The 24,393-nt window shown below is 39.2% G+C and overlaps 3 protein-coding genes and 1 pseudogene across 4 annotated transcripts; 1 reads left to right on the top strand and 3 right to left on the bottom strand.

Moving 5' to 3' along the window:
• Window positions 1–2,460: 2,460 nt before the first annotated feature.
• On the top strand, window positions 2,461–6,508 carry LOC103958832 (MDIS1-interacting receptor like kinase 2-like). Its single transcript, XM_009371149.3, is given in 3 exon segments — window positions 2,461–3,508; window positions 3,510–5,799; window positions 5,895–6,508. Coding segments are annotated over 3 exon segments (3,696 nt in total). The 5' UTR covers window positions 2,461–2,476; the 3' UTR covers window positions 6,269–6,508.
• A 365-nt stretch (window positions 6,509–6,873) lies between these two features.
• LOC103958831 (cellulose synthase A catalytic subunit 4 [UDP-forming]) lies at window positions 6,874–11,884 on the bottom strand. The gene is given in 14 exon segments (XM_048574243.1): window positions 6,874–7,636; window positions 7,869–7,907; window positions 7,909–8,220; window positions 8,504–9,019; window positions 9,118–9,330; window positions 9,426–9,551; window positions 9,679–9,816; window positions 9,902–9,985; window positions 9,987–10,515; window positions 10,604–10,754; window positions 10,921–10,987; window positions 11,101–11,222; window positions 11,336–11,540; window positions 11,730–11,884. Coding segments are annotated over 14 exon segments (3,165 nt in total). The 5' UTR covers window positions 11,811–11,884; the 3' UTR covers window positions 6,874–7,054.
• A 2,155-nt stretch (window positions 11,885–14,039) lies between these two features.
• On the bottom strand, window positions 14,040–17,817 carry LOC125472553 (annotated as a pseudogene).
• An 890-nt stretch (window positions 17,818–18,707) lies between these two features.
• Window positions 18,708–23,771, bottom strand: LOC125472478 (protein PHOSPHATE STARVATION RESPONSE 1-like). Of its 2 annotated transcripts, none has more exons than XM_048573991.1 (9): window positions 23,562–23,771; window positions 22,634–22,708; window positions 21,904–22,556; window positions 21,557–21,788; window positions 21,393–21,469; window positions 21,248–21,287; window positions 20,594–20,651; window positions 19,605–19,674; window positions 18,708–19,295 (listed from the first exon to the last, which is right to left on the bottom strand). In XM_048573991.1, exons 3-9 carry the CDS (start codon window positions 22,546–22,548, stop codon window positions 18,930–18,932), a joined length of 1,488 nt encoding a protein of 495 aa, XP_048429948.1. In that variant the 5' UTR covers window positions 22,549–22,556; window positions 22,634–22,708; window positions 23,562–23,771; the 3' UTR covers window positions 18,708–18,929. The 2 variants fall into 2 exon arrangements, with proteins under 2 accessions (XP_048429948.1, XP_048429947.1); XM_048573990.1 differs by having other exon boundaries at window positions 22,657–22,708.
• Window positions 23,772–24,393: the final 622 nt, after the last annotated feature.

The raw sequence follows: 24,393 nt of genomic DNA, 5'->3' as shown, positions 1-24,393 counted from the left end.
CCACATCGGCCAGAGGAGTGATCCTTATATGTATATTCTCATCCCTACCTAACACGAGGCCTTTTGGGAGCTCACTGGCTTCGGGTTCCGTAGGAACTCCGAAGTTAAGCGAGAAGGGGGCTAGAGCAATCCCATGATGGGTGACCCACTGGGAAGTTGCTCGTGAGTTCCAAAAAACAAAACCGTGAGGGAATGGTAAGCCCAAAGTGGACAATATCGTGCTACGGTGGTGGAGCGGTCCCGGGAAGTGATTCACCCCGGGCCGGAATGTGACATATAATGTACCATTTTTCATAATAAAAAAAATGTACCACTTTATTATGTAAATTAAATGTAACAATATTTAAAACGCATCCATATTTAAAAATAGAACATAAAAAAATTGTGAGATTCACACAATTCAAATTTGAGAAAAAAAAAATCCTTTTTTGTTATTAATATTTCCATTACTTTAGAATGAATTATTAGTTTTTGTTATTGAATTTTTTTAATTAATACTGAAATTTAAAATTTTGTCCTTCAATCAAAGTATTCAGATTAATTAGATTAAAGCATATTCAGTAAGATTAGCCAAAATTTGATTAAAATCGACTTCATATAACACAAAAGTTATTTATCATTTGGAAAATGCTTTTAAATGGGTTGAAAACGTTTGTAGTAAAAATATCTTTGAACACAACCAAAAAAACAAAAAAATCAGTTACGGAGGAGAAAGAAAGAAAGACCAAGGTCTTCGTCTGTCCTGGCTGGGTAAGTCTGTTTACAAAGACAAAGACTTTATGATCGACTTTTCAAACATGATTACTAATCAATTCATGTATGACAATTAACCTTCTTTTCACTGACGTATTATATCTGCATCATTGTGAATCATGCATATGATTTCCACCTTGAGACTATGGAGCCAGTCCACCTTGGAGGCTGTGGTCTTCTTCCAACTTGAGACTATGGAGGTGATCTGTCAGTCCACCTTTGAACCTGAGACCTGGCTTTTCTACACTCTCAGTTCCCATATACTTTTATTCCCTTCTATTTATACGATCACAGTTAAGTCACGTCAATATTTTATATTATTATTATTTTTTTATCTTATTATCTCTATAAAAAAATCAATATAAAATGTTGACGTAGCTTAATTATGATCGCACAAAATAAGAAAGGATAGAAGTGTATAAGAACTGGAAAGGCATAGAAGCCAGATCCTTGAAGCTGTGGTCTTCTGCAGCCAGTCCACCTAAATTAAATGGCCTAGGATTCAAAACGTAGATGTCCAACATTTCCTGGCGTACCAAAGGACCCAAATGAATTGAACCGTTGAAGCATCCTCAGAGCTCTGAACATTTATAATTGACAAATTTTCTCCCAAATTTTAATTTTAATCGACTATTCTTATGTGCAGTGTAGCAGTCAAGCTGTGGATGGAAATTTTCAAAAAAATTTCAAAATCTAAGGCCAAGTGGTACGTTGGCCAATTATAAAAGTTCAGAGGTATAATTAGCTAAAATTAAAGTTTATGAAGAAATTGGAAGCTCCTTAGTAATGTTACGTACCACAAATTAAAATTAAACGTACCAAAACTAAAAACTAAAACCAACGTACCAAAAACTAAAATTAAACATATCCAACACTAAAACTAAACGTAACAATCAACGATATGTACAAGATAGAATGTACCACAAATTAAAATAAACATAGCAATTGATAACATGTACAAAATCAACGTATGAAAACCAATAATAAATGTACCAGTAATGTATACAAAACAATTATCTCAATAAAATATATAATAATAATTTCAAAAAAATATAAACATCCACCATTTTTGTTACACTAAAGGGAAGAGGAGTTCAGCAAGCCACACAATGGGCAACCTAATTTGATATCAAATTCGCCATCTACGAGATTTAAACCTAAGACCTCTCACTTACAAGTGAAGAAGAATACCACCAGATCGTAGTATTGAGTGGCAAGAGTCCGCAACTTCTAAAATATTTTAAAAAATAAAAAAAAATCGTTCAACTATTTAAAGGACAAATTAAGAAATTAACATATAAAATTTTAATTTCAAAAATTACAATAAAAATGTTTAATTTGATAAATAGAGAAATGCTGATGTGGCCTATTGTACTTAAGCACCTTAATCAAAATCTTAAAAGGCACAGAAGTATGATACTTTTTAATTTTTTTAATTTTAGGTGTTTAAATCTAATTAAGCCAAGTATTCAACATTAAAGAGTATGCATATGGCTATAAACGAAAAGTGTATTCTTTTTACGCTTCCATGTGCATCAAAAAATAAAATCATTAACCTTAGAATTCAAATGAATTATGTCAATAAACACAAACAGTAAAGGCAATGGGACGAGACCACTTTGCATCTTGCACATATTCATAAGTTTCCTGTTAATTAAGTCCGAACGTGGACCCCCTCTTCCTCTATATAAACTTACAACCAAAACCTTAGAATCAAACAACAATGTCAAGTTCGTTAAACACCATGAAAGCACTTCCCAAGCTTTCTCCTCCTTTTCTCCTCCTCCTGCTCCTCCACATTCTTTTCCTCTCCTTTCTTCCATTGAAGGCAACCTCTTCACCAGCAGCACAAGCAGAAGCACTTATAGCCTGGAAAAGCAGCTTTTCCTCCCGACCACCACCTTCTCTGGATTCATGGGCACACACAAACCTCAAAAACCTCTGCAACTGGACAGCCATTTCTTGCAACCCCATTACCAAAACAGTTTCCCAAATTGACCTCTCGAACCTCAACATCTCAGCAACCCTAACACAGTTCAACTTCACCCCATTTTCCAACCTCACCCACTTCAACCTCAATGCCAACAATTTCAGTGGCCCGATCCCATCCGCCATTGGAACCCTCTCAAAGCTCAAAACTTTGGACCTGGGAAACAACCTTTTCGCCCAAGAAATCCCTGAGGAAATAGGGAAGTTGACCAACGTTGACTATCTCAGCTTCTTCAACAACAGCCTCTCTGGTGCAATCCCTTACCAGCTTACCAACCTCCAAAAGGTACAGTTTTTGCTTCTGGGTGGAAATTATTTAGAAACCCCTGACTGGTCTAAATTTAAAAGCATGCCCCTTTTGCAATACCTTGACATTTTTTTCAACAGTCTAGATTCTGAATTCCCACATAAATTTGTATCTGGTTGCAAAAACTTAGCTTTTCTGGATTTATCTCAAAATTCATTGACTGGTGAAATCCCAGAAAGTGCTTTTACCAATCTCGGCAAGCTTGAGTATCTCAATCTTTCTTATAACCAATTCCAAGGGCCATTGCCAACAAGCTTTCTCAAGCTTAAGCATCTTCATTTGGCCCATAACCTGTTCAACGGTCCGATTCCTGAGAGCATTGGGTTGGTTTCTGGGCTGCAGAGAATTAATTTGCTTACCAATTCACTTGAAGGAGAAGTCCCATCTTCCATAGGACAACTTAGAGACCTCCAATACCTTGATCTTAGAAAGAATTCGTTGAACTCTTCGATCCCTATTCGAGCTCGGTTTTTGTACTAATCTCAAATACTTGGCATTGGCTTCCAATTTCCTCACTGGGGAGCTGCCTCTATCCTTGTCTGGTCTGACTAGCATTGTTGAATTGGGTTTATCCGGGAATTTGTTATCTGGCCCAATCCCGCCTTCTCTGCTCTCCAATTGGACTGAGCTTGTCTCTTTGCAACTCCAAAACAATAGCTTCAGTGGCAACATTCCACCGGAAATGGGGCTGTTGACGAAACTCAATGTCCTGTACTTATACCAAAACAAGTTCACTTCCTTAATTCCCTCGGAGATTGGAAACTTGAAAGACATGGTGGATTTGGATCTTTCCGAGAACCAGCTATCCGGGCCAATTCCTATGACAATGTGGAGTCTCACCAATCTTCAAAGCTTGCAACTTTTCTCCAACAATCTTAGCGGAACAATCCCCGAGGAGATTGGTAACATGGTGTCGCTGGCTACCTTTGATGTCAACACGAACGAACTGGAGGGAGAGTTGCCGAAGAACATTTCTCTCCTCACAAGCCTGGAGAATTTTTCTGTTTTCACAAATAAGTTATCTGGTGGCATTCCAAGCAATTTTGGGAAGTACAGTCCTGGTCTTACATATGTTAGCTTTTCAAACAACAGCTTCTCTGGAGAGTTGCCACCAGAGTTGTGCAGTGGATTCGCTTTGAAGGTCCTCACAGTGAACAATAACAATTTCACAGGGTCTTTGCCCAAGTGCTTGAGGAATTGTTCGGCATTGTCTAGAGTCCGGTTTGATGGGAACCAATTTACCGGGAACATTACAAATGTATTTGGTGTTCATCCCAGTCTTGAATTCATTGCTCTTACCGACAACCAGTTTGTTGGTATACTCTCACCACAATGGGGAAAATGCATAAACATCACGGCTATGCGTATGGGTAGAAATAAAATTTCAGGTCAAATCCCGCCTGAGCTTGCGCAGTTGACACAACTGCATTCTCTGAGCTTAGAGTCTAATGAATTCAGTGGGCAGTTTCCTAACGGAATAGGAAATCTAAGCTTGCTATTCTCGCTCAATGTCAGCAGGAACCATTTTACGGGATCAATACCCAAGAGTCTAGGCACATTGAGTAAGCTTGAGCTTCTTGATTTGTCCGATAACAGTTTCATGGGAGAAGTACCTATTGATCCTGGCACATTCGACAAATTAACGAGCTTGAACTTAAGCCACAACAAGTTATCAGGTAATATCCCAGCAGAGATTGGCAACTTAGAGTTGAAGTACTTACTGGATCTTAGCAACAATTCTCTCTCAGGACAAATACCTTCAAACTTGGCCAAGCTCACACAGTTGGAGGTTCTCAATGTCTCAAACAACCATCTCTCCGGGGCGATCCCATCAGCATTTTCCTCCATGCATAGTCTAATCAGCTATGATTTTTCTCATAACAACTTGACAGGTGCAGTCCCAACCGGAGGCATTTTTCGAAGGGCACCAGCAAATGCCTTTGCAGGAAACTCTGGCTTGTGTGGAGCTTCAGAAGGACTAACTGCATGCAGTTCTGGAAAAAAGTCCAACATGAACACCAACAAAATTCTGATTGGTGTCTTTGTACCTGTTTGTGGTTTATTATTGATTGCAGCTGCCATTGCTCTGATTCTCATATTCCGAAAGAAGCCTAAGCCGCTTGATGTGGAAACCAAACGTTCTGAATCTGAAAGCTTTGAGTCTAACATATGGGAAAGAGAAGTGAAATTTACATTTGGAGAAATCGTGAAGGCCACGGAGGACTTCGATGAGAAATACTGCATTGGAAAAGGAGGATACGGTAGGGTGTACAAGGCAGAGTTGCTATCGGGCCAAATTGTTGCAGTTAAGAGGCTTAACATATCTGATTCTAGCGACATTCCAGCAATAAATCGGCAGAGCTTTGAGAACGAAATCAAAACTTTGACGCATGTCAGGCACCGCAACATCATTAGGCTTTTCGGGTTCTGTTCAAGGCGGGGTTCCATGTTCTTGGTTTATGAGTATTTAGATAGAGGCAGCCTCGGAAAAGCCTTGTATGGCGAGGACAGAGGTGGTGAGCTTGACTGGGGTACAAGGGTGAAAATTGTGCAAGGACTAGCTCATGCAATTTCTTACTTGCACAATGATTGTTCTCCACCCATTGTGCACCGGGATATTTCTGTCAACAATGTATTGCTCAAGTGGGATTTTGAGCCTCAGCTATCAGATTTCGGAACAGCAAAACTCTTGAGCCCGGATTCAACCAGTTGGACCAATGTTGCTGGTTCTTATGGCTACATGGCACCAGGTAACGTAACATTATAATGTGTTCATTTTAGGCTGATTCTTTTAGTGACTAAGGTATGTTTAAGGTGGTTAATTTTTGTTGTTCTTGATGTGCAGAGCTTGCATTCACTATGCGCGTCACGGATAAGAGCGATGTGTTTAGCTTTGGAGTGGTGGCACTAGAAATCGTGATGGGAAGACACCCAGGGGAAACGCTCGAGTCCTTATTAGAAGCATCAAAAACATTGAAGGGAAATGCAGTGCTGCTTTTAAAAGATGTGTTAGACCAAAGGCTGGAGCCTCCAACCGGTGAATTGGCAGAGGCAGTGGCGTTTGTTGTCACCTTAGCTTTGGCCTGCGCTCGTCCACATCCTGAGTTGCGACCCACAATGCGTCATGTGGCACAAGAGCTATCGGCTCAGAACCTGCCTTACCTCTCCAAACCATTTGGTGCATTAACCATCAACAAACTAACCGGGCATCAAAAATAGGAGGAATGGATATAGCCATTTCTTGGTGTAGTTGTATTTTGTATGTATATGCATTGTGCCTATAGTCAATAAGACTTGTTTCTAGATGCTCGGTAGATTCTTACATGTAACCGCAATATATCCCTGAGTTTTTCTCATAACCAAAAGGGTTCGAGACCTGTACGGACAGTCTTGAACACACAAGAGGTGTACTTGTACCATATACCAGAGCTTTATATGCAAGCAAGCCAAAGTTTTCAATGTTTCCAAATTTCACCTGCCAAAAATATATGCTTTGAACTCCAAATTTTCTACAAAACCCCGTTTTTCCAAGAGGATTCGAACATGACCTCATGTATACACATAAACGCTTTTAAGTGTATGAGCTACAAATTCATTGCTTTATAGTTAACTTTGCAAAATATCAGTCAATTAAATAATTTGTCCATTTTTCACTCACATTCTCTTTTTGCACTCATTCCCTTTTTTATGTCCTCTGATTATTTTGATTTATTCAATTCAAATATTATAAAAATAAAATTATTGTGGAAGAAAAAGATGTAGAAAATCACTTCCTGAAAAACAAATTTAAGGACAAAGTGAGAAACACTAGAGCGGTTGGGACCTTACTGTCAATATCTCTTTTAATGGATATATGTATAGTGTGTATACAAATCACCCTCTCTGGAAACTTGAGAAAATTTGAAGACAAACAAGCAAAAGTTGTATAACTGTAAAGACAATCAATGAAGGGAAGAAAAGGCAAAAGATCCCAATATACACCGGAGATTTTCTAGAGAAACAGGTCTAGCATTCCACACCACATTGTTTAAGAATTGGTCCAGTTTGCTTGGGCAGGAAGGGATCGATTCGCACCCAAATCAATGAGAAGATGGAAGCAAGAAGAACTGACCAAAGTACCACAATGGTAGGAGTCCTGTTTTGCCTTCCCATCAAACCTTTGAGGAAGGGGTAGAGATGAACAATGACCCAAAAGGAGAAGAACAGCTTGCCAAACAACGGACCCCATGAACCGTAGCCATTGTTAATGGCACCAGAAACTCCAGCTACAACTCCCACCATGTTTAAGATAATGAGTGTGGTTGGTGGTATGAGAAGAGTAGTCCATTTGAAGAGGTAGAGTTCACCAAACTCAGCATCGTCTGCCGCTTTTGAAGTAACCGTGAAATTGGTGTCAACTCCGAACAAGACTTTGAGGAGGCCTTGGAAGACGGCAAAAAGATGTGCAGACACTCCACCAATCACCCAAAACTGCTCGTTACGCCACCAGTCCTCAATGCTCACATTGCTCCATCGGAGCTCTAAGATGCCGGTTGCAATGATGGAGAGGAAAAGAGCCATGAACCATATGCTAGCAAAGTTATTCAGCTACACGAAATTTTAGATTCTTATTAGATAATATGATTCATGAAAAAATGATAGTTCTTTGAAAATCAAAAACTTCATTGGCACATGTCCTATGATATAAAACAGAATTGAGGGGACACGGAACATAGAAGCCGTATATAATGAATAAACCACGCTTCATTGTCACTCCAGTTATTTGTTTTATCAAAAGTTTGTAATCAGTTCTTTATCTCCTGAAGTAAGAAGTACTTACGGTAGGGATGATGAATTTTCCAGTCAAAAGACAGACGGCCTGGAACGATACAGTAGGCAAGTAAGGGGATGGAAGTGAAAGGATAGACAATGGTGTTGATATAAGCAAGCCTCTCCAGCCATTTTAGTTTTCCTCCATATGCGTACCACAACGGGCAATGACGACTAAGGAAGATTTCGACAGAGCCAAGAGCCCACCTCAGAACCTGGTGCAAACGATCGGACAAATTTATTGGAGCAGATCCCTTGAAAGCTGGCCTCTTTGGCATGCAGTACACTGACCTCCATCCTCTACAATGCATCTTGAAGCCTGTCAAAATATCTTCTGTAACTGAACCATAAATCCACCCAATCTGCAACGGAAAAACCAAATATTTCATCACTTTTGGGTTTTATCAACTTCCTATCAAAGCCTAACATATCCAAAGATACAGGTTAATATGCATAACTAGACCTACATCATTGAATTTATATACGGCTTATTATCGGCCTAGTCTCCATCACACCTAATTTTTGTTATTAGTTTGTAACCGGTGCAATTTGTGCATGTATCCTAGAGATCAAATAGTTTAACCGAATATAAGAATCTTAAATCTTTATATAGATAGAGCAGAAGTTCATCATAATGCTACTCACCTCTTTGCCCCATTCAGTTTTTTCTTCATAGCCAATGCTTATCACATGAATGGCCTCCTTAACGAGTGTTTGGCTATTAGTCCCTTCAGGAAGGCCACCATTTTCCATAAGTGTGGAAGCAATGAAAACCGGAGACTGTCCAAATCGTTTCTCGAAATTTTTCTGTGACATGAGTGATGATTTCTCCAACTCATCATAACCTTCAAACCCTTCTTCAATCTCTTCAAGATCAAACATTGTCGCACTCCCTTTTCTAACGTAGTTCTTCCCCATCATTTTCTTCTTCTTGGAGTAAAGTCCCCCGAGAAGACTTTTCACCCCATGCTTCTTAGACTTAGATTTCTTCTTACTGCGACAACAGCCACAGAAGCACCATGAAGGCCAGCAGTCACATGTCATCTTAGGTCGCTTTTCAGAAACAGGCGGATCATAACCATACAATGCTTGCCTATTGAAGACACATCCAGTCCCAACATATACCGGTCCTTGGATCCCGTCTAGGCCTCTCATGTTGATCTATAACAAAAAACAGCCCAAGACATTGAGCCAAGTTTTAGAGGCAAAGAGTTTTTACTGCAAGAGATGGAGTAGTTTAAAGATCGCGTGGCACTTACATCAAAGAAGACAACATTTCGATTAGCATATCTGTCGTGACGATCAATTCCATCGAACCTTTGAGGGAATTGAACATAGCAGAGCTTTTTCCCGAGCTGTGGATCCATTAGGAAGCACATAGCTTCTCTTACAGCCTTGCTGTTGTTGATGTAGTGGTCACAATCCAGATTCAACATGAAGGGTGCATTAGTAAGCACCGCAGAAACTCGAACCTATTGATCAGACAACATGTCCAAGTTATAAATATTGCTGAATGCGCGAATCTATCTTCGACTTAAGTACACATATTAAATCAACATTTGCTCACCAAAGCATTCATGGCTCCAGCTTTCTTATGATGTTGATAGCCAGGACGTTTCTCACGCGAAACATACACAAGACGCGGTAGTTCCTTACCATCTACATCTAGTGCACCCTCACTTCCCAAATAAACCTGCAAATCAAGTGAAAATAAGCCATCTCGTGTCCATTTTCGTTACTTTTTAGTCTCCTTATATTTGAGAATATAATAAAGCCAAAACTCAATTAATAGATGAATATAAGATAAAATTAATGTTAACCTGGATCATTCCAGGATGATCACGAGTGTTGTTCCCGGGCCATGGAGTGCCATCCTGCATCACCCATCCTTCTTCTGGTTTCTTCAGAGCCTTCGACACCAACGCGTTAATCCTTACCTTGAATTCTTCATACTCTCTCTGCAATACCACACAAAAAATCCTTTAAACATCATTTCATTGTTGTCGAAGTGTCTGCTATATAAACTAATTTTCTTTTCCTTACCTTCATGGCTCTGCGCTCCTTCACAAAGTTCGGATGTACCTTGTCCTTCAAGTAATCAATCTTCTGAGAGAAATAGAACTCAGGGGGCCCTAGGCTCAATGGTATGTTTTTTGCAAAATGGCACCCATCTTCTTGCAAACTCTGCAGTCTCTGATAGCGCGTCGAAAAGGAGCATTGAAGCACCATCATCCGAGACATAGCAGCAGATCTTGTCAACAGGGTAGTCAATAGCTAAGATCGAGAGAACTGTGTTTGCTGTAATGATTGGAGGCTCCTTGAGAGGGTCCACTGTACTCACATAGACATCAACTGGGGATAATGTGTTAGGCTCACCCTCACGCTCGAACCTTATGGATAGGCGGTCTAAGTAAGTTTCGCGGTTGATGGGGTTCCATTTGGGGAACTGATCAAGTATCCAAGAAAATGCAAACCATATCTCACAAATCACAGATATGAGCCACAAGGGATAAGCATCGTTGGCCGGAGTTAAGATGCGGAAACGGAAGAAAAAGGCTAGAATCACAAGCCGGAGGACAATGACTATGCGGTAAGGGCTGATTTTGCTTGATGAGATGGGTACTTTTCGCCACAGTGGTTGGCGGGCTTCAGCCAAACTGCGAAAATATTCGAATAATGAAACACCGTGGCATCACTTGACAAAAACTAAATTTGCTACACAGAATAAGCACAAATCCAACTTACAGGAAGTCATCTTCCAAGCCTTGTTCATCATTTCCGCCGTCTTTGCTCACCAAACCTTTCTTTTCTTGCCTCACTTTCCATTTCTCTACTCTGTCTTTCCACTCTGCAGTGCTCAATACATCTTTCTCGCCTTCAAAATCCTTTCCAGCAACTACAGAAACCAAATATAGCGTAAATCAAATAAATGCAATTCTGAAAAATAAAAAAGTTCCCTTTGTGGTCTGACACTTACCGATGTCACGGACAAAGCGTGCCTGTTTAATAAACAAGTTCCCTTTACATTTAGTAATATAAATTGAATTAAATTAAATCCTCACCACTTCCTCCAACAGAGAAAGGTTGATCGTTTCGATGCCATTGCTGTTGAATGTGGTCTCCATTTTCCTGCAAAAGACTCACCAATATCAAACACTTTACTACTTGAGTGCCTTAAGGTTACTACAATTCTCAGATCAAGAACAACTTATAATCTTAAATAAACTAGACGAAGTTAGTACCGAACGAGCAATGACATGATTTTGTTCTGCAGTATCATCATGGTGATCAATCTTGATCTGAAACTCATCATCAAAATCATCTGCATCGAAGTCATCTTCGTCTCCAGCGACTCTAGGACAACCTACAGGTTACAAAGTGTAACGCGTCACATATATATTTAAGACTTATTCCACATAGAACATATGCATATGCCACATTAATTAGTGAGATCATACAACTAATCGAAAATGTCACCTTTGTGACGCTTGTACCGAGTGTTGCACTGAGGGCAGCACTGGTTGCCTTCACTCCTTTCGTAGTCATAACAAGGCCGGCAAACTGGGAAGCCGCACACATGACATGCCACAAACAACTCCCCATCTTCTTTGTATCCAATCTCATCTCCACAAACCCTACACACTTTTGTTGAAGACGCTGACTGCCTCGTCGGAGGCCGGTCCTGCATCCAATTACCACACTAATCAGTTAATTAATTAACACTAACCGCAATAAATAATCAACATTTCAATTAAGGTACACTGCAAGTGACCATTTTGGTTTAGTGGCACTCGAGAATGAGTTCAAATATCATGGGCGACAATTGTGGGATTCAAAAAAGAAGAAGATATAAGCTATGCAGTATGCGTACCTCTTCAGTGGCATGCACAACATTGAGTTCGTCGCGGGTGTGAGAACCAGTGAAAAAGCCGGTCATGGTGTTGGAGGCCATGGCAGTGAGATGTTTGGGATGCCAAAGATGATGAGAGGGGAGAGGAGGGAAAAAGGGGGGTATTATAATGAAATGTCGGGGTGTAAAGAGAAAGTGTGATGGATCAGAGGGTTGGTGTGTACCTACTGTGAGTTGGGAAGTCGTAGGTTAGAGTCGAAGAGACGTTACTTGACTGAGCGATGGGTAGGAGAAGAAAGAGTTTGGTTTTTGCTTGGTCTGGCAATGTTTGCATGGCTCGCTTCAACTCAAAGGCAGTCTATGTGGCTCACGCCAAACTTATTTTACAAATAAACAACAAAAATTGCCCTTTTTTCCAGGTGTCACGTACCCACCTCTGAAAACTAATCAAGCTATATATATATATATATATAGTAAAATAATGCTGAAAAAATAGGTACGTACATTATTTAGCAACTTACCTTTAAAAGTACTTTGAAACTTCGGTCATAATTAAATATATATATATATATATATATATAAGTACAAAATTATATTTTATACTAACTAAAGGAAGGGGAGAATTCGGCTAAATCACGTAATGGGTAACATAATTTGGTATCAAATTCTTCATCCACGACATTCGAACATAATTAAAAATTTTAGAATTTATTTGTTTATTTAGTTTTTTTTTTTTTCAAATATTATGTTAAAAATATGTGAATTTTATACATGTTATTGAAAGTTGTGTGGAAATTGTATGAATTAAATGAGCAATTTTTAAATTTTTTTAGTGTACAGAGAATACTGGCACCTCCATCATATGTCATTATATAAGTGGCGGGACACTTGAAAAAAAAAAACAAAAACAAAACAAAAACCTCCTTCCACTTGTATAATTACTTGCATGGTGTACCGTTTCATATTCTAAACACATTAAAAATGTTCTTATATTAAACATGAAAAATGGTAATATGCATGTATTTTATGGTTTTTAAATTTCTATTATAAGATGTACCTTTCTAAGGCTATCAAATAGTATAATCATGAGTACTTAATTAAGACCTTTCCTTCATGTTATCTTCAAGTTTTTATCCATATATATATATATTGAGTATATTCTGTTGTTGGTATGTGCAAATTAACTTGGTTTCTCATCTACCATCTAGGTTTTAAGTGATTCGATGCAAGTTATAGTAGATGTCATGTTTAATTTTGATTGAAAGCTTCCTACAAGTGATATCATGAGCAATTCTGACCATAGATGTCATCCATTACAAAAAAAAACTTGTTAAATACGATGCTAAATCCTCATCGTTAAAGTTATGAAAGCGTTGTTTATGCGTTTTAATGACGGTCATACGACACTTGTGATTGTGTCGCAACAAACCCATGTTGCAAAAGTTTTCACAACATATTGCGACGCTTTGCAAGCGTCACGAAGTTATTTTACGACAGCTTTGTGACACAATAGTTAGCGTCGCAACTGTTTTGATGGTGGAATTAAACAAAATATTTGGGACATGTTTGACACGTCGTAAATGCTTTTATCCTTGCAATTTTTTTGTTGTAAATACAAAATGGTTGGAAATGATATTTGTTCCGTGAAAAATTGGGTTGCAATTTATAATCTTATTGCAATTAAGGTTTCAGTAATTTCAAGTTTTTATCCATATGTAATTAGGATTTGTGAGATGTGCTTATTGATTTACGTTGAACCTAATGAATTCTTATATGTTTAACTAGCCTAGCCATAGATGTTTAGCATGTAAGGGTTTAGAGCAATAAGGCATCGCACCTAGGATTAGGTTGCATCACACAAACCTGAGCGAAGTAAAGGCTCGCTGAAATTCTTTATACATTCATTCATGTCTCAAACATAAATATTACAAAGATCCTTAACCATCAAGGATACCTAGCTACTTTATGAGAGTCGAGAGAAACGTCTATTGTAAAAATTACAAACCTTATAAATCCTAAACACACCAACATTAATTATTATAATATTCAAGTATCAAGCAAATACATTAATCCAGAACATAAATACTTTTTGTATTAGCCCATAACAATATACCCACTATCAACCCACTTAGGTAGGATCCCAAGTAAGGCCTAACACCAATAAACATACGCTCCGCATCATAAGGTTCATAATACGTGCTCGCTTCTTATACTATCTTTTGGTTAGCGGACATTCAAATTTTTTATCTAATTTCTTTGATATTTATTCATCTAATTTTTGCAGAACTTCCCCATCAAACCCTTGAGGAAAGGGTAGAGATGAACAATGACTCAGAAGGAGAAAAACAGCTTGCCACTCAAAGGACCCCAAGAGTGGTAACCAGCTTTAATGGCACCAGAGACTCCAGCCACAACTCCCACCATGTTCAAGATAATGAGGGTGGTTGGTGGTATGAGAAGAGAAGTCCATTTGAAGAGGTAGAGTTCGCGAAACTCGGCATCCATTGCCGCTTTTGATGTCACTCTAAACGTGGTGTCAACTCCGGCCAGGACTTTGAGGAAGCCTTGGAATACGGAGAAAAGATGTGCTGACACTCCGCCAAGTACACAAAACTGCTCGTTTCGCCACCAGTCCTTGATGCTGACATTGCTCCATCTGAGCTCTACAATGGCGGTTGTAATGATGGAGAGGAAAAGACCCATGACCCAAATGCTAGCATAGTTATTCAGCTGCACAGGATGTGAAATTATTATTAGGTCATTGAACACTAAACGAAACAAACTTTTAATCGAAAAATAGACTGAGAGGACACTAAAAATACAAGAAGTCGTACATTGAGTACAAAACCAGTCTCCGGTTATAAGTTTTTATTAAAGTTGGTAACCAGTCATGTTCCTGCATACTTCCAAAAGTTAAAAGTACTTACAGTGGGGACGATGAATTTCCCAGATAAAAGACACACAGCTGGCACAGTGCAGTAGGCAACCAAGGGGATTGAAGTGAAAGGGTAGACAATGGTGTTTATGTAAGCAAGCCTCTCCATCCATTTCAATTTTCCTCCATAGGCATACCACAACGGGCAGTGACGGCTAAGGAAGATTTCGACAGAGCCAAGAGCCCACCTCAGAACTTGGTGCAACCGATCGGACAAATTTATAGGAGCAGATCCCTTGAAAGCAGGCCTCTCTGGCATACAATACACTGACTTCCATCCTCTAGAATGCATTTTCAAGCCAGTCAGAGTATCTTCTGTAACTGATCCATAAATCCACCCAATCTGCAATGCAAAAACCAACCATTTCAACACCTTCGGATTTTGTCATCTTGATATCAAGACCTAACATATCCAAAAGGATCAAGGAGATACGCACAAATAGAGTGCATCGTGGTTTATATACCACTAATTATAACCTGTTTAGTGTGGCCAGTTCTATTTTTATTTAAAAGTTTATAACCGGTTTCATTTGTGCATATTTCCTACAAATCAAATAGTTACGCTGGATTTATGAACCTTAAATCATCATATATACAGTAGTTCATCATAATGCTACGTACTCACCTCTTTTCCCCATTCAGTTTTTTCTTCATAGCCACAGCTAATAACATCTATGGCCTCCCTAACGAGCTTTTGGCTGTTAGTCCCTTCAGGAAGCCCACCATATTCCAAGAGAGTGGAAGCCACAAAAAATGAAGATTGTCCAAAACATTTCTCGAAATTTTTCTGTGACATGAATGATGATTTCTCCAGCTCATCATAGCATTCAAACCCTTCTTCAACTTCTTAAAAATCAGACATCGGTGTGCTTCCTGTTCCTTACGTGGTTCCTTCCCATCATTTTCTTCTTCTTGGGGTAAAGTTCCCCGAGAACACTTCTTACCCCATGCTTCTTAGACTTCTTCGAACCGTGGCAACAGCCACAGAAGCACCAGGAAGGCCAGCAGTCGCATGTCGTCTTAAGACGCTTCTCAGATCGTATCCATATAATGCTTGTCTATTGAAGACACATCCGGTTCCAACATATAAAGGTCCTTGGATTCCATCTAGGCCTCTCATGTTGATCTATAACCAAAAAAAATTAATGCTAGAAATTGAGCTAAAGTTTTACAGGCATAGAATTCTGTATTTTCGAGAGCATGCTATTTTTTTGTTTGTTACATTGAAGCGTTTCGAACCTGGACCTAACCTACTCCTTCCCATCACCCTGCCCAACCTCACTACTAGGCAAAGCCCAGTGACGTTTTAAGAGTATACAAAGTTAAAGATATAGTTGAACTTACTTCAAAGAAGACAAGATTTTTTTTAGCATATCTATCGTGATGATCAATGCCATCGAACCTTTGAGGAAATTGGACACAGCAGAGCTCTTTTCCAACTGCGGATCCATTAGGAAGCACATAGCTTCTCTTACAGCCTTGCTGTTGTTGATGTAGTGGTCACAATCCAGATTCAACATGAAAGGTGCATTAGTAAGCACCGCAGACACTCGAACCTGTTGATCCCATACTAACATTTGTAAGTTATAAACACTGCTGAATGCGAGAATTTATCTTCGACTTAAGTGCACAAATTAAATCAACATTTGCTCACCAAAGCATTCATCGCACCAGCTTTCTTTTGATGTTCATAGCCAGGAAGTTTCTCACGCGAGACATACACAAGACGAGGCAGCTCCCCGCAGTCTACATCTCGTGCACCAGTACCACTTCCCAAATAAACCTGCAAATCAACCAAAATGTCACAGCAGACCGTGCAAACAGTGACTTACCCTCTTTATCTTTCAGAATCTAATAGAGCCTAAAACTCAGTGAAAAGGCGAATAGGGGGGGGATAATATTAACGCTAAACCTGGATCATTCCCGGATGATCGCTAGTGCTGTTCCCAGGCCATGGAGCTCCACCCTGCATCACCCAACCTTCTTCCGGTTTCTTCTGAGCCTTCGAGATCAATGCATCAATCCTCATTTGGAATTCTTCATACTCTCCCTGCAGTTTCACACACAAGATGAAAAAGAATACCCTTAAGACCTCATTTCATTGTTTTCAGAGTGTTTGCATCAGAATTTAAAGAAGCCATAAATTAATGTCAAATTTATCCTATTATCTTTGAGCTTACCTTCGTGCCGCCGCGCTCCTTTACGAAGTTCAGATGTACCTTGTCCTTCAAGTAATCAATCTTCTGAGAGAAATAGAACTCCGGGGCCCTAGGCTCAATGTTATGCCTTTTGCAAAATGGCACCCATCTTCTTACAAACTCGGCAGTCTCTGACAGCACATCGAAAAGGAGCATTGAAGCACCATCATCCGAGACATAACAGCAGATCTTGCCGACAGGGTAGCCAACAGCTAAGATAGAGAGAACTGTTTGCTGTAATGAGTGAAGGCTTCTTGACAGTGTCCACTGTCGTCACATAGTCATCAACCGAGGACAGCGTGTTAGGCTCACCCTCGCGCTTCGAACCTTATGGACAGGCGTTCCAAGTAGGTTTCACGGTTAATTGGGTTCCATTTGGCTAACTGTTCAAGCATCCAAGAAAACGCAAACCATATCTCACAAATTACAGATGTTATCCACAAGAGATAACCATCATACACCGGAGTTAGGATTCTAAAACGGAAGAAGAAGGCTAGAAATACAAGCCGGAGGACAATGACTAAGCAGTACGGGATGAGTTTGCTTGATGAGTTGGGTACATTTCGCCACAATGGTTCCTGGGATTCAACAAAACTGCGAAAAGTCCAGATTTGAATAAAGTGTGACATTGCTTCATCATTTGAGAAGAAAAAAAAAAAGATTAAGCTCAAAACCAACTTACAGCAAATCATCTTCCAAGCGTTGATCATCATTTCCACCGTCTTTTCTCACCAAATCGCTTTTTTCTTGCCTGAATTTACATTTGTACGCTCTTTCTTTCCACTCTGCATTACTCAAAACATTTTTATCGCCTTCGAAGTCGTTACCGCCAACTATAGAAACCAAAGAGAAATAAATTAATACATGTAATTCCTAAAAAGAAACGAGTTCCTTTTCCCTGTAATAATATGAAACGAATTGAATTAGTATCCTTACCACTTCCTCCATCGGAGAAAGTTTGATCTTGTGATGCCATTGCCTTTCACGATCTCCATTTTCCAGCAAAAACAAACTCACCAATATCAGTCACTTTTGAAATATGAAACCTATCGTTCTCTTACACTAGACACTTGTTGGAGACACTGACTGCCTTCTCGGAGGCAGGTAGTGCTACCAGTTTCCACATTGCCTTACTTAACTACTTAACCTAATACTAATTGTAACAAGTCATCAACATTTTAATTAAGCTATACATTGTCAAGGACCGACCATATGGTCTTAGTGGCAGTACAAGAGTGAGGTCAAATCTCATGGACGAAAGTTGCAGTATAAGAAAAAGGATATAAAAAAACCTATACGTTATCCATACCTCTTGAGTGCCATGCACAACTCTGGTCTGAGAACCAGTGAACAAGCTGGCGGCCATGGTGTTCGAGGCCATGACAGTGGAGATGTTTGGGATGCCAAAGATGGTGAGAGGGAGAGGAGGGAAGGAGGGGTATTATAATGAAACGTTGGGGTGTAAAGAGAAAGTATGAGAGTCCGTCGTGTACCTACTGTGGGTTGTGAAGTCGTATGTTTGAGTCTGTAGTGTTTTTTGAGGAGAAAATGTTTGGTTTCTGCTTTTTTTCTTCGTATGGAAAATGCTTCAACTCAAAACATTTTTCATTTATAGACAACAAAAAATGCTCGTACACACCCCCTCTTAAAACTCATCAAGCTAACCAAGTTCTAGGTTTTTATGTTTTTTATGCAAACTATGATGGGACTCTGCCGGGTTAGAGTGCCATCACAATAACTTCATTGTAGTGAAATGATAGTCGAGTATAACAGCAATTGAGTCGCGGAGTTTTCTTCTTCAAAAATGGGCACCTACAGTAAATATTATTCAGAAATTTTTGGAAAAAAAAAAAACACTTTTCTAAAGGCTCGGAAATTTGTCTGCATAAGAAATTATTGTTATTAACAGCAAATTTAGAAGTTGCGATTGAAGTTTTGAGAATAATTAGTATCAAAACTTGGCTAATAATTAGCTACAAATTATCAACTACTAAAAAAAAAACTGCATTCACAATATTTCAGTGCCCATCGTAAAATCACAGAAGCTCTTTCAAAAGGTCTAATGGAGATTTAACGATGATATGTGACCTATTCTTTGATTTTGGCACGCTTTGGAGGTTGGGGACTGGAGACACCACCATCTGGCTCCGGATTCTCAGAAAGAGCTTCCGCTTCAGGCGACTTCTGCTTCCCTTCTGGTTCCTGTGAACCACCTGATGATGCGGAGTTGGCTTTAACCAGATCAGTTTCAGTCTCGCCCTGGTCCAACTTGGAGGAATCCAGTTCACTTTTGTCTGGACAAACTTGCATTGCATCTGAAGGCTGAGGGGAGGGGTCGTCCAAATTGGATGATGATGGCTTCAGCGTGTCAATACCCGACTTGCATTGCTTCTCAAACATCATTTGAAGATACTTCCCTTGTTCTTCTATTCGTAACTGCAGATTTCTTTGAATCTGCACAAAGAGGAAAGTTGCATATGTTACACAGAAAATTGCAAAAGAGAAACCGAAGAAGATTAAACCAACATAAGAAAAATCAGATGAATAGAACCCGGGCATGTACACAAAAAAATAAATTTGAGGTTCGAAATTTGACCACAGCCAAAAATAAGTGCACTGCTATAAATAGTGTTACACAAACTTCACAGTGGTGACAGGTAAAGTTAAACAAAATCTTCAGAAGAGATTTTAAGAGGATAACTCAACCCATTGATCAATTAGAAAAGGAAAAAAAATATACTTTTCCAACAGACAAATTCATACCTCAAGCTGTTCGTGCAGTCGCTTCTGAACTTCCATCTGCAGTCGCAGAGCTTCAGTGATCTCGATACCACTGTTACCCAAATCAAATGAGCAGAAAGGTTCAGAAAAATGTAAAATGGTAACACGATACACAATGAGATAATAGTGAACAAATCTATAGATAGAAGGTTGAATCATTTGACCCTTGGGCAATCTGTTAAACCCACTCTGGGCTTATCACATTCAACTAGTTAACGAGTTAACAGGTATCTTCCAAGTGCTAATGTTATCATAACCTCAGGTCCTATCAAAAAGACAAATAGTTAACAGTATGTAGGTCCTATCAAAAATTGAAAAAAAATAAACAATAGTTTACATCTTCCATATGATAAAAGTTAAGCTATTAAGGTTTTTTGTTTTATTTGATCATCCCACCTCCATGAGGTTAAACAGAGAAACAACCCTATGAATCTTGCTGAGGTCAGAAGGCACTTAAATGGCAATAATCTTCAACTTGGAACTCTCAAGTTAACTCCAGCAATAAACACTAAAGACACTAAAGTTGCAGTAGAATACAAGGAAACATTCTGTTTATGTGAACCTAAGACCTCTAAACAGCAATGGCTGGCTAGTATACATTGGAGCATCCGCGGCAAAGCTATTGATGCTACAACAGCACACTTGAGTTCCAACTGCCCATCAGAGCAGCAGGATGTAAGAAACTTTGGGGTCAACCAAATTCCAGTAAAGTCTTGTATGTTTTTTTTTCTTTTTCCGAGAAAGAGTTGTTATCTTCCTATCCACATCAAGCAGCATTTTTTCAAAATCCACAAAGTAGAGAGTAATGACCCTATCTATGGAAAAATCGTAAGTTATCAGCAGTAACTGGATAACCACAAGGTGTATCATCAGATGTTGCAACCTTGCAATGATTATGTAAAACAAGTACCACATGATTAATGCTACTTTACAAGCATCGGACCAATAGGTATAAAGAATAATTGACCTACGTTTTCAAGTCAAGAGACGTCATTTCTTCAATTGAAGTCAATTTCTTCTCCGAGGCACCTACAAAAGAATGTGCAGTAATACATCACATTAACTAATTACATAAGGTATCAAAAAAAAAATGAGGTAAGCATATCCATGCCAACTTCAAAGTCTCAAGGATAGAGCATGAAACTCAGGAGATTAAAACAAGCATTTCAGCACAAAAATACCTCATAGGATGATATGTTGAGGAACATGTATGGTACTAATGAATAGACTAATAAAAATACTTAGATAACTAGTATGAAAACATAAAAGAATAATGAGAAATTCAAATATTCACCAAAACATAGCCTTCACAAATGCTCGGGGAAAAGTTCTGAGACTTGGAAAATCAGTTTATATATAGTGGAAATTTTGAAATGGTGCGAGTCGCAGCTGGGTATAGACTATAAAAAGAAGAAGGAATATTTCTCATTTGACAGCATCAAAAACAAGAAACGCAGAATTAAAAAAATTTTAAAAATAAAAAAGAGAGTAACACCACCAAATATCACAATTATTTTCTCATAACACTACCTCCAGCACCAAAGAACAGAAAATCATGTTGTTATGCATAGTTGCATACACATATACAGGTACGCATGTATTTACTGGAAGCATTAGTTATATACCTTCGGATGACTCTGGTATGTATCTAGCAGTCCTATATTTCTGCAATTCAAAATGATCTCCAATCAAAAGAAAATTCTCTCTCTCTCTCTCTCTCACACACAGAGTCTATGGGAAACTATTTATTGGTGAAAGGAGCTTGTGTACCTGCAAGTGACTTTTCACATGATAGATAGTCAAGCCTTCAACTTTCATGAGCTTTAGCACACCCTTAGGAGTTGCTCCTGTGAGAAGTAAAAGTTTAATTGAGTTAGAAGTTTGCATCTTAGGCAAAGAATTCAGTAAAGCCAGAGGAATTCCGAGTTACACACTTTCACTACCACCAAGTTGGTTAACAGCCTCCACAAAGGCCTCATGAAGTTCAGGTGTCCAACGCATGCGCGCCTTGGCAGAGGCACTATTAGCTGAGGAAGTAGCAGGAACAGAAATGATTTCCCTAGATGGAGCAGGAATGATTTCCCCAGATGAAGCAGGTTGTTGCTGATGAAATTGGGACTGCTCAGCCGAAAAAGTTGAAGACGGTTGGGGAGCCTGGTATTTCATCTGAAACAACATAATAAGAACCCAATTGGTTTTTCTATTTCAATAATAATGACGGATAATTTTCATCAAACTTGCAAATGTATATCATGGACCAACTATATGAGAATATCTCAACCTTTTGTTCCAGATCTGTTAAGTTATTGTCATCAAGAAGCTCATTCCAGTTAGAAGTTAAAGCATCATCATCAGTAATTAGCTGATCTGCCCAATCCTGCCAATCATGTCGCTTAACAAATTCATCAGCAGTCATTATCCCAGTGCAACTACTGCTCTCTATTTGACTATTCTTGACATGGCTATTGACAGGAAAATGAAGGAAACCTGGCAGTGAATCTGTACACCAGGAACCACTGTTTTCTTTGGGATAAGGACAAGATTCTGTTGACTGAAGAAATCCTGAATGAGGAGAATGAGGTAACGGCAAAGCTGCAGAACTCTGAGAAATGAAAGGAGAGTTTTTTGACTGTTTTTCATGAGGTGAAAGAGACGAGTAGTGAAGATCTGTTGAGAATCCTGATGATGATGAAAATAGGTGACCAACTACTCCACTGTTGGAGGTTAAGTGACCAGCATGCCCAATAGGCCTTGACATAAGTTCTCTTTCCATGGAAACCTGTTGGGAGTCTGGCAACTTGGGATATGTCTCTTCCAAAGAGGTTGGAAGGACTGGTAAGGATGAAGACATTGCTGCAGAGACCCCCATATGAGTAAGCTGCTTTGCAGCTGATGTCCGGATGGACATAGCAGGGCGTGCCTCCATCTATGTTCCTAAAATCAGAAAAGTGGGAGCATCAGTAATCTAGTCATGAGCTATTAGCTTAGCTTGTGATAGTGATGATACTTGCCAAAAATCTTACTGACAGCACACCTTTTGCTTGTTATTCACAGCAAATCCACTGAAAGAGGTCATCAATTTTCGCCTGTGAACATAAGAATAAATGCAAGATATGATTAAAACCAACCATCACGAAAAGAAAGCATTTGTTAGCATGAAGATGATAAAAACTCTCCCTGAACCATGAAAATGTTTTCACAAAATGAACCCGCAGGAACGAGTGTGCAATTACATAACAGTACGCTGAATGGATGCCACTCCAAGCCCCGACTAAATGAGCCCCTTAAAACTATGAGTTGAAGAACCCTACTATCCGAACGAATTTATCCAAAAAGCTTACCTAATGGTCATTTTCAAAGAGGCAGTTGATCAGGTGGTTGTAATGCTACATAACACAATCAAAAGTTCACATTTGGACAGCACTAAACACTCATTTGTCTGACTTTGAACCGGGCCGGAGAATAATCCAACTTATGTCAACCAAACAAAAATCTACGAACATCCTTAAGTTACCGATTAGCGAATAGAAACTTCACACTTAATTTTTTACATCTTAGAACCATTCTTCAACTATATTCCTATATTCTACCAAATCCCCTCCACGCAAAACCCCGAAAACAAAATCACAAAGCAAATGATTACAACCCCACCATGCAATTCATTGAAGTAAAAGAAAACAGCTATAACATTACAACCCCACCATGCAAAATACAATTGTCATACATCCAATTATCCAAACCAAAACATGCACCAAAATTGAAGAACAGCAAACCACAATATCCATCGAAACCCCAATTCAATTTCCACCCAACAATACCATTTCGAAAAACATACGCAAAAACTGAATCAAAACTCCATATGGACATCCACAGAGAGCAATAAGTCCCCGTATTCCAACCCAAAACCCAAAATTATCAGAAGGTATATCGAATACGCACCTAAACCTCGATAGCGAGCCCCAATTCACGCAGAATCGAATCGAAACAGGAATTTTGAGGATGATGACGGAGACAAGTCTAAAACAACAGGCGGTTGTTTTAAAATTCAGTCACCGGCTCTGCGAGCGTAAGAACGAAAGGGAAAGGGAAGTGGACGGTGACGAGTCACGCGAGTGCGCTTTGTTTATGTGCCCCCTTTTTTCTCCCTTGGTTCTTTGGGGCTCTCTGCGTTTTGCTGAACTGTACGATTACTCCACGCGCCTCAGTAGTGCGTTTAGGGACGGCTCCACGGGCATATTTGCGGGGCCCACGTTAGGGAGGACTGCGATTGGTGAAAATATCTGGTGAGCTACACGTGGGCAAGTCTTTCACCGTAGGGATATTGTGTAATGAGGTTTGGGAAAAAAAAAAAAAAAAAAAAAAAAACACAAAAGAAAGTTCTTTGGAGTTGCCCAAAAGCCCAAATACGGCAAAAAACACATGACGTTTAGGTTTAATTGTTAGTTGTTAGAAGGATGAGATCGAACCCACACTAAAATACATAAGTGTAAATATTTTTGGCCTGTAAAATGACATCTGCAATTATATTAAATACTTCAATGCACCCTGCTCATGCTCCAGATTTTCATTTATTTTTGTTCTCCACTTGATTGATTTGACAAAGTGATTTTAATCAACTGTGATTTAGGGGACAGTAGAATTCTGACTTGGGCGTAATAGAGAAGGGGCTCGCTACCAATTGACTCAAATTTGCAAGTTGATTTATTTGATTCATGTGTTTTCACCTTATAATCATTTGGTATTCATGTTTAGTTTAAACATTAATGTGTAC

The sequence above is a fragment of a genome, unplaced genomic scaffold (assembly GCF_019419815.1).
Source record: "Pyrus x bretschneideri cultivar Hongxiangsu unplaced genomic scaffold, Pyrus_bretschneideri_v1 Contig7, whole genome shotgun sequence".
Lineage (NCBI taxonomy): Eukaryota > Viridiplantae > Streptophyta > Magnoliopsida > Rosales > Rosaceae > Pyrus > Pyrus x bretschneideri.
This window is presented reverse-complemented; position numbering and strand designations above follow the sequence as displayed.

Excerpts from the sequence above, each read along its gene's own strand:
- LOC125472478 (XM_048573991.1), bottom strand. The coding sequence starts at position 22,548 with ATGGAGGCACGCCCTGCTATGTCCATCCGGACATCAGCTGCAAAGCAG. Across the intron at positions 21,789-21,903 it reads TAACAGATCTGGAACAAAAG|ATGAAATACCAGGCTCCCCA; the intron begins GTTGAGATATTC and ends ATGTTGTTTCAG. Across the intron at positions 21,470-21,556 it reads CCAACTTGGTGGTAGTGAAA|GAGCAACTCCTAAGGGTGTG; the intron begins GTGTGTAACTCG and ends TACTTCTCACAG.